This window comes from Bubalus bubalis, chromosome 3 (genome assembly GCF_019923935.1).
Source record: "Bubalus bubalis isolate 160015118507 breed Murrah chromosome 3, NDDB_SH_1, whole genome shotgun sequence".
NCBI lineage: Eukaryota > Metazoa > Chordata > Mammalia > Artiodactyla > Bovidae > Bubalus > Bubalus bubalis.
Window position 1 is genome coordinate 21,841,344 of NC_059159.1, and position 10,633 is coordinate 21,851,976.

The following is a 10,633-nucleotide window of genomic DNA, read 5'->3' on the forward strand; positions in this document are numbered from 1 at the left end:
ACAAAATAACCCATGTCCAAGCGAGCATCTTGTGATGCACATGTGCAGCACTACAAGTGATCTCAGCTGCCACACAATAATTATTTACAGAACATGGGGCAGGAGTGAGAGGCCAGGGGGCCAGAGAGCCTGACCATGCCATCTTGGTTAATTTGCTCTTTTCCCTACACTCCACCTCTTCAGGGTCTCTAGAAGAGCCACCCAGTGCATGTAGAGGACCTTTATCTTCCATGGCAAGTTCAGTCCACCGTTTGTCCTTGTGAAACCGCAGGAAAGCCTCCACAGGGACAACTCTGTTCCTGCGGGTTTCCACCAAGGACCCCCAAAACACCCCCATAGGTTCTGGGCCCATGCCCAAAAAAAGGGGGTTCCTGTGGCATTCACAGCCTACCCACAAGACTCCAAATGCCTTCACACTGCTCCAAATCTGCAAGAGAACCAGGAATCGGCAGCACACCACAGGACACAGGCTTCACAGCACCCTGCTCCACTGAAAACCCACATCACAGGACACAGTCCTCACAGCACCCTGCTCCAAACCTGTATCGTAGGACACAGCCTTTATCTTAACCATTTGGCCATCATAGCCATCAGTGCATGCACTAGGATCAGGAAACTGCTCCGGCCTGCCACAAACAAGGCTTCATTCAGCCCCGGTGTAAACCAGGCCACCACTCTCCACACACTACCCAGCAACCAGTGAACTGAAAGCTCCACATGGGGCCTCTGGTCCCTGCTCGGGCCCCCGAGAAAGGCACCCTGGTCCAAGCTCCACTCAAAGCAGAAAAGGGTGTCATCCAAAGGAACACCCTCGGGTGCCATTCAATCCTCCAGCTGAACCACCCGCATCTCCCACTGTGGGTGCCTCTCAAACTTAGCAAACTGCTGCTCTGGTCTCAGTTGCCCCCACAGCTCCAGAAGCAGAGCATTGGGCTATCTACCCATTTTATTTCTGTCAACTTCTGCTGCCAGCAAATCAGCCCCCGTTTGCATTCTCATTACCCAGTTTGGGCCCCTACCAGTCCAGGCCCCCTTTGGGGTCTTCACACACCTAATCCCCTTTGCCCACTGCCATCCCTCTATTTCTCCAAGGCTAGCCACCATCGAGGTCACCTTATAGATAGGGTGCCCCACAAAGGGCACAAGAATAGCAGTCAGGGATCTGAAAATGGTAGACAGGGTATTGTTCAAACTAGTGCCTCGAATGCCACCAGTAAAACATTTGTCATATGGGCCTCGGGTATTTGGGTTAAATATTTACTGCTTCATGCCCAGTTCTCTCACCACTTGGGTCAACTTGGCATAGGTATGCCATGTACTCACAGTATATCCGGGAGCTCTCCTGTGTTCGACCACACGATATGGATGGCAGCGTTAATCCATTCCATCTGCTGTTCTCGGTCTCTCAGTCATGTCTGACTCTTTGCAATGCTATGGATTGTAGCCTGTCAGGATCCTCTGTCCATAGGGATTCTCTAGGCAAGAATACTGGAATGGGTTGCCTTGCCCTCCTCCAGGATATTTTCCCACCCCAGCGATGAAACCCAGGCCTCCCACATTTCAGGCGGATTCTTTACCATTTGAGCCACCAGGGGATTCATTCCATGAGGATGTACATTTGGTTTAGGCACACCCTGCATGAGCCACCTAGCATTCTGAAACTTTTGTCTCAATGAGGAGTGAGTGGTTATAGATGCCAACCGTTCTATTTCATCCCCAACACATATGATACTGTCCACCTCTGTGTCCTAAAGTTTCAAGAGCCATGCTGCCAAGGGTTCACCCTGCTTTTGACAAAATTGCATACCCAAGTCTACCAACTCCGCCAGAGTATATGGGTGATATGTCATGCTCGGTCACATTGGGGGTTTCTTGAGGATGTCTCCCCTGGGCCATAGACTGCTCATCCTTCACTCTCTGCTGCACAACAGGCCTCACTGCCAAGCAGGGACCCACAGTCTCATAATGTCCATTGTCACCTTCAGTTACTGCCTCACTGTCAGAGATGCTGGGTTCTTCAGGGCCACGGGGTTCTGCTCTGATGCAAATATATGTTGCTCTAGTTCTTCCAAGCATCTCCACACATTGAGCACCGGCATGGCATCATGGAGAGGCATATTCACCTTCAGGGCAGCCAGGGAAATCCACCCCATGGGTGCAGCAGCAGTCCATGTCACCTTGTTCGGCAAATGGGAACTCACTGCCTCTAATGATTTTTCACTGCTATCTGGTGACTTGTCTACCACCTCCCAGTCTTACACTGGAGCCCACATGGAGAGGATCGCAGCCACATGGGACCACATGCTATCTCATAGCCACTGGCTTCCTCCATCCGGTGGAGCCTCAGGCTCCCCTGCCTGCTGGGTATGCTGCCAACTATGCCAATTGTCTTGCTGTTCACACTGTCTGCACTATTGTTCACTGAATCCAGGGTAGGCAAGGCGCCAGCTCAGAGGCTGGAAGGAGACTCAAGGAACCGTAGGAACTGCAGACACAGTTTAATCTCCCCTGGCTGACAAAGCAGCCATAACACAGTCTCTCTCCTGGCTGATGCAGCAGCCATAGCAGTAGCCAGAATATAACCATAACATAGCCATAACGGCTAAGGGGCTTCCCCTGTAGCTCAATCAGTAAAGAATCTGCCTGCGATACAGGAGACCCGGGTTCGATTTCTGGGTTGGGAAGATCTCCTGGCAAAGAAAATGGCAACCCACTCCAGTATTCTTGCCTAGAGAATCCCATGGACAGAGGAACCTGGCAGGCTACAGTCTATGGGGTCGCAAGAGTTGGACACGACTGAACAACTAAGCACAGCCATAGTGGAGCTCTAACACAACCTCATCTAACATAATCATGGTGTCACTCAATGTAGCCCCAGTGTAGCAGCAGCCAGGGCTCCAGGTGTCCCACACGAAGTAACCCAAGTCGAAACGAGTACCTGGTGTACATGCGCAGTCCTATAAGTGAGCTCAGCTGTTACATAAGCCTCATGACGCGCATGCGCAGCGCTGCCAAGTGAGCTCAGCTCCTACACAATCATTATTTACCAAATGTGGGGCAAGAGCAAGAGGCCATGGGGCATGAGAGCCTGACCGTGCCATCTTGGCTAATCTGCTTTTTTCCTACAGCACACTTTCTGCAATGTTTTAAAAGATTGACATCAATGGCAGTCCTGATGCCAGTCATTCTTTCTTCCAACCCATGTCATAAAGGAGTTTCCAGAAATTTTAAAGATTTTGCAATTCAGGAAGTAAAGACCAAGTGTTTTTACTTGCAAGCATTTTTATTAGGATGACAAATTGGAAAGATATCTATATCTTGCTTTTGTGAAGGGATGAAGCACTTCATTGGGCGTCAAGAAAATTGGGTTGCCATGAAGTGTGAACCCTCCTACCACTGACATCCCTGCCTACAGGAGGTACTGTCTTGGGAGGGGTTTCCCGACAGCAACCCAGAAATGCACCGAGTTGTTGGGAGGCGGATGCTAGTAAGGTACACACAGACTCACAACAAACTGTGACTAACACACATAATACTGATCTTTTATCACAGTCCAGGAAGTTGGTGGCAAGCACGTATTTCATCTCTGTATTGGAGCTTCCAAACTTCAGCCCTGCTCCCTTTCTGCAGTTCCCACTCTGAGTTCATCACAGACCCTCTCCCCTATTACTCCAGACAGCAGCTTTCTGGTTCAGGTGGCCTCTCACCTAGGAGAAAAACCTGAGACCTAAACGTGATCCTTGATCAGTTTGACCTACCATCCCTACTTTCAAAATTACCTCCCAGACTCTACCACCTCTCACTAGTTCATCAAGCACTGGCATCCCCGTTCATCCTCTCCCCTGGACCACGCACTTCTTCCACCCGTTCCCACTGTGGCCCTGCTGCAGTTCCTTTTCTACAGAACACAACTCTCATCTGATCTCTCCCTGCTGAAAATTATCCAGTAGATTCTCAATGCCCTTAGAATAAGATCTAAACTCTGCAGTGTTAAGTGTTAGTCACTCAGTCGTGCCCGACTCTTTGCGACCCCATGGACTGCAGCCCACCAGGCTCCTCTGTCCATGAGATTTTCCAGGCAAGGATACTGGAGTCCTTCCTGGCCTGTGCCTACCTACCTCATTATTGTGGATCTCAACCTTTCCCTTTCTCTATACTCCAGCCACCTGGCAAAGACCATCCCTGACCACCTAATCACAGCAGGTACACTCCCTGAACTATCTCCCAATCACTCTGTCACATTACTCTGGTTTACTTCCTTCAGGCATTTGTCACTGTCTGCAGTTCTTATTTATTCGTCTGTTTACATTTGTGTTATCTGTATCCTCCACTAGAATGAGCACCATGACGAGAAGAACCTTAGCTGACCTGTTTATGTCAATGTGCTTAGCACCTAACATGGTGCTAGATGTTTTGCTGAATGAATTATTAAATGAAAAAAAAAAAAAGAATGACTATAATTTATAATTATATAAAAGTTAATTCCACGGAATACTAATTTTATTAATAAGTGTGAAGTATGCTGTTAGATGAGCCATCATTTGCTAGCTCTCAGTTTTAACATCTGAAAAATGGGTGTAGTAATTGTTTTGACCTCATCAGGGTGTAAGAAATAAGGAAGAAGATGTGCATAAAATACTTAGCACTATGCTTGGCACATGGTATGTATTCAATAAATGCTAACTATTAGTGGAGGGTAAGATTAGAATGTTCTAGTTAATTTTAAAAAGAATATTTGCTTTATCGTGGAAACTGGTATACCTCCCCCCCCCCACCAAATAGTGGACCTTAGAAAACTGATGTGAGGAGGAATCCCAGATATATCCCCTTTTCTCTGTTCCCACCAATTATGATACTAAGGACAGAAATCATGCCCTCCTCATCACTCCTTCAGGGTATTCAAGTAGCTCCCAACCATTGTTCCTATCTTCAAATTGTCTCCTTTCTACAGTATAGTATGTTGGTTAAGAAAATAGGTTCTAAAATCTTACGGTCTCAAGAACTTCAATAACCTGGTCCCATCCTCCCGCTGTTCTTATGCACAACTAACCTTAAGGGCATTCTTCACTCTCATTAGAACACGCCCACAGTGAGAGGGAATATGGCATAGTGATTAAGAGCACGGCAATTAGAGCCCGACTGCTTGGCTTCAAATGCCAGCTCCTTCACTTACTCACTTACTAGTTACTTAACCTCTCCATGCCCTGGATTCCTCATCTGCAAATGGCAAGGAGAGTAATACTGCATATGTCATAAGCTTTGGTGAGAATCATAGAGTATGTGTAAACCACAAAGCTTGACACTTAGCAATGATGATGATGATGATATTAAGCCTACACCAGAAACTACTCACCTTTCTAAAACACAAATCCAATCATGCCATATACATGTTCAAAAACTTTTAATGTCCATTGTCAACAAGATGAAATTAAGAATCCTAAGTTTAGGACACTTAAGCACAGTGCAAATTCTTCCTACTGTGGTGAGAAGCCACCTTTGCAGCTTTATATCTCGTGATTCCCCTCCAGTGCCTCCCTACAGGAGATTCAAAATCTGTGCTTTAACCAGCTGACACTTTTTGCCATCCCAAGAAAACACCATGGCATTTTGTTTCTCTACTTTACTTGCTGAAATTCCCTTCCTATTCCCTTTTACTTGTAAAGTTCCTGTTCATTCTTCAAGACCCACATAAATGTTCCATTTTCACCAAAGGCTCCCCAGATCTTCCAGGGAAAGGCAGGGGCTCCAACCTCTAAACTCCCACATCTTATCTAGAAAACCCGGATGCACAACGTGTGTTGTCTGTCCTTCGTCAGTTTACTTCTCTGTGACCTCTTCTATGGCCTCCTCAATGGCAGGAAAATATTTGCATCTTTTTTGCATAATCCCTGACTTACAGCAGGTGCTCAAGCAATGAGTGTTTGAGTGATACCTACTGAAGTCATGTGGACGGCAAACAATTCTAGCAGAGTGATCCAAAATCATAAAATCATTCTAGTAAGAAGATGGCTAAAATAAAAGCAGTTTTCGTGTTGAGTAGCTTTTGGATCCTTCATTGTATTAATCTGCATCTCTTTAAGCTTCTGACTCCTCTGTGTTGTACAATTTTCTACTTCATTTTAGAGGCTGAGTCATTTTGCTTGAAGATCAGTCAAGAAAAAATATTTTTAAAAAGATTTCAAAGGAAAATATTTCTAAAGATTTACCACTTTAATATTTTTCCTCCTTTAAAGGAATGCTAAAATATCATTCTAAGTTTCATGCTTTTACTTATTTAAATAATTTTATTTTTAAGATTCTAGTGATTTAAATGTAACTGGGAGATCTCCCCATGTGTACTCCATAGAACACTAATCTATGAAAACTAACAAATAAAAATGATTCTATGATCAAATAAGTTGGGAAAAAAATACATGCTATATCTCTTTATTGAAAAGTCATGGGACTTCCCTGGTGGTCCAGTGGTAAAGACTCTGCCCTCCAATGCAGGGGGCCTTGGCTCCATCTCTAGTCAGGAAACTAGATCCCACATGCCACAACTAAAACCTGGCACAGCCAAATAAATTTAAATAAAAGAAGGAAAGAAAAGTCGAAAAGCACTTTAGCATATTAAAGGCTCTGAAAGGTCAAGACAGCAAAGAATTCAGTATTTCCCAAACTTATTTACCAGAGAACCCTTTAGTGTTCTTTGAAATAAGTGTTCATGAAACTCATTTTAGGAACTACTGCACCACTTAGCCTCTAAATGGCCTAATATGATTAGTTTGGGTGCCATCAGATCAGATCAGTCGCTCAGTCGTGTCCGACTCTTTGCGACCCCATGAATCGCAGCACACCAGGCCTCCCTGTCCATCACCAACTCCCGGAGTTCACTCAGACTCACGTCCATCGAGTCAGTGATGCCATCCAGCCATCTCATCCTCTGTCGTCCCCTTCTCCTCCTGCCCCCAATCCCTCCCAGCATCAGAGTCTTTTCCAATGAGTCAACTCTTCGCATGAGGTGGCCAAAGTACTGGAGTTTCAGCTTTAGCATCATTCCTTCCAAAGAAATCCCCATAAATAATATTAATTCATAACATGTTTGGATAGAATTTTAAAGGGCCTCCATCACTGTCACCCGTGGAGATCTGAACTCTCACCTACATGCCCCTGACAAGTTTTCATTCAAAGCACAAATGAAGGGAATGGAGAGCAAATAATTTGTTACAGCTCTGTTAAAAAAAAAAGTGATCATTAACACAGAACCAGAATCTCTTTCCCTGTTGATTCCATCTGTTCACGCAGTCTCTTGGAGCCATGTGAAATCTTAAAATAGTATCACTTTTTCAGCCAGAAGGCTTAATCATCATAAAGAATCTTTGGTTTCTGGTAGAACAGCAGTTGAAAAGCTTAGCTCTCTCTCCATCTGAAAAGTAGACAAGAAAATGTGAAAACAATCTGCAGATACCTAGCATGCCAGGTCATTATTAGTGATGTATAATAATTAGAAGATAATAACTCAGTACCTTTGAAGACTGAAATGAAATGTCCATGCAGTGGCAAACAGCCAATGTTAAGAGCCCTGATTTGACAACAAAACAATCTAAACTCCTTTTGTGAGGTGAGGAGTATGCCTTAAGTAATAAACACTTAAGTAATTAGATGCTTTTATGGAGATAACTATAAACTGAAACATGGGGGAAAAATCTCGGTAATAGGCTGACGCCCTGGGAGGTGGGTATATAAGAGCCAGCGGAGAAGACAGAAGCATCGAGACACCAAGAGACTTCTCTCATCAACCCAACAAAAACCCAGCTCCTGACACCATGGCTTGCTGTGCCCCCTACTGCTGCAGCGTCCCCACTGGTCCCGCCACCACCATCTGCTCCTCGGACAAATTCTGTCGGTGTGGAGTCTGCCTGCCCAGCACCTGCCCACACGAGATCAGCCTCCTCCAGCCCACTTGCTGTGACAACTGCCCCCCACCCTGCTGTGTGCCTGATACCTATGTGCCAACTTGCTGGCTGCTCAACTCTTCCCACCCCACTCCCGGACTGAGTGGGATCAACCTGACGACCTTCGTTCAGCCTGGCTGTGACAATGTCTGCGAGCCCTGCTGTTAAGCAGCCACATCTTTGCACAGGTTCAGTGATGTGCTGCTCAAGTCCAAATGCATCGTCTGGCCTTCAACACCCACTACTACCTACATCAAATTAAATCAATCCCAATAGCCTGGGCAGTGTTTTCATGCATTTGCCCAACTTCTTGATTCTTTCTTCTTTTGGATAGAATTGGAGACCTTCTTTCTGTCTTTTAGATTATATCACTATTCTTTGGAAATGAACCATTTTGACTATTCAACAATAAACTTCATTCTTACCTAGCAAGTACGGCTTTGTGATTATTTGTTCATGTGTTTCTTCTTAGGGAAAGTGAAATGCCTACCTAAACTTGAACAGCAGCTCATCATGCTGCCCAAGATTTACCCCAGCAGAATGAGAGCTCTCATGGTGGAATCATTGAAAAATTAGATACTGCTTCTTTGTGATGAGCTGAAAAGTGAAAAATTCAGCAGGTTATTTTTTTGGATTCCCACCCTTTTTTAAAACTGAGATATACTTGCTTTGCAATATTATATGAGTTTCAAGTGTGCCACATAGTGACCCAATTTGTATAAGTTATGCTTCACTTATAGTTATGATAAAATATTGGCTATATTTCCTGTGCTGTACAATATAGTCTTGTAGCTTATTTATTTTATACATAGTACTTGGTACACAGAACTATACAAAAAAAGGTCTTAATGACCCAGATAAACACAAAGGTGTGGTCACTCAGCTAGAGCCAGACATCCTGGAGTGTGAAGTCAAGTGGGCCTTAGGAGGCATTACTACAAACAAAGCTAGTAGAAGTAATGAAATTGCAGCTGAGCTATTTCACATCCTAAAAGATGATGCTGTTTAAATGCTGCACTCAGTATGTCAGCAAATTTGGAAAACTCAGCAGTGGTCACAGGACTGGAAAAAATCAGTTTTCATTCCAATCCCAAAAAACGGCAAAGCAAACGAATATTCAAACTATCATACAATTAGGCTCATTTCGCATGTTAGCAATGTTATGCTCGAAATTCTTCAAGCTAAGCTTCAATAGTATTTGAACCAAGAACTTCCAGATGTACAAGTTTGGCTCAGAAAAGGCAGAGGAACCAGAGATCAAATTGCCAACATGTTTTGGATCACAGAGAAAGCAAGAGAATTCCAGAAAAACATCTACTTTTGCTTCACTGACTACATAAAAGCCTTTGACTATGTGGATCACAACAAACTGTGGAACATTCTTAAAGAGATGGGAATACCAGACCACCTTACCTATCTCCTGAAAAACCTATACATGGGCCAAGAAGTAAAGTTAGAAACTTACATGAAACAACTGACTGGTTTAAAATTGGGAAAGGAGTACGACAAGGCTGTATTTCGTTGCCCTGTTTATTTAACTTCTATGCATAGTACATTATGTGAAATGCCAGATTGGATGAATTACAAGCTGGAATCAATTGCCTGGAGAAATATCAACAACCTCAGATATGCAGATGATACCACTCTAATGACAGAAAGTGAAGAGGAACTAAAGAGCCTCTTGTTGAGGGTAGAGAGGAGTGAAAAAAAACTGGCTTAAAACTCAACACTCAAGAAACTAAGATCATAGCATCCAGTCCCATCACTTTAGGTCAAATAGAAGGGGAAAAAGTGTCAGCAGTGACAGATTTTATTTTCTTGGGCTCCAAAACCACTTCTGACCGTAACTATAGTCATGAAATTCAAAGACACTTGCTTTTTGGAAAGAAAGCTATGATAAAACCAGACAGCATATTAAAAAGCAAAGACATCACTTTGCTGACAAAGATTTGCATTGTCAAAGCTATGGTTTTTCCAATAGTCATGTACAGATTTGAGAGTTGAACATAAAGAAGGCTGAGTGTTGAAGAATTGATGCTTTCAAATGATGGTGCTGGAGAAGACTCTTGAGAGTCCCTTGGACTGCAAGGAGATCAAACCAGTCAATCCTAAAGAAAATCAACACTGAATAGTCATTGGAAAGACAGGCAATGAATCTCCAAAACTTTGGCCACCTGATATGAAGAGCAGACTCATTGGAAAAGACCCTGATGCTGGGAAAGATGGAGAGCTAAAGGAGAAAGAGGTGGCAGAGGATGAGATGGTTAGATATCATTACTGACCTAATGGACATGAATCTGAGCAAACTCTGGGAGATAGTGAAGGACAGGCAAGCCTGGTGTGCTGTAGTCCATGAGGTCCCAAAGAGTCAAACTCAACTTAGCAAAATGAACAACAATAAGCTTATTTATTTTATACAGAGTAGTTTGTACCTCAGTCCCCTGCCCTATCTTTTTCCTTTCCACTTCCCTCTCATTGGTGACCACTAGCTTGTTCTCCTTATCTGTGAATCTGTTTCTTTTTTTGTTATATCCACCAGTTTATTTTTTAGATTCCACATGTAAGTGATATCAAACAGTATATCCATTGGCAAACAGTATGGCCATTCTCTGAGTTATTTCATTAAGTATATTACACTCCTAGTCCATCTGTGCTGTTGCAAATGGCAAAATTTTCATTCTTTTTTTACGGTTGAGTAG

At 43.9% G+C, this 10,633-nt stretch overlaps 1 protein-coding gene across 1 annotated transcript; it reads left to right on the forward strand.

Moving 5' to 3' along the window:
* The first annotated feature begins 7,735 nt into the window (after positions 1-7,735).
* On the forward strand, positions 7,736-8,366 carry LOC102395335 (keratin-associated protein 3-1). The gene has a single exon (XM_006043360.4). It carries the CDS (start codon positions 7,806-7,808, stop codon positions 8,100-8,102), a length of 297 nt encoding a protein of 98 aa, XP_006043422.1. The 5' UTR covers positions 7,736-7,805; the 3' UTR covers positions 8,103-8,366.
* The last annotated feature ends 2,267 nt before the right edge of the window (positions 8,367-10,633 follow it).

Coding starts and splice junctions, on each gene's coding strand:
- LOC102395335 (XM_006043360.4), top strand. CDS start 7,806: ATGGCTTGCTGTGCCCCCTACTGCTGCAGCGTCCCCACTGGTCCCGCC.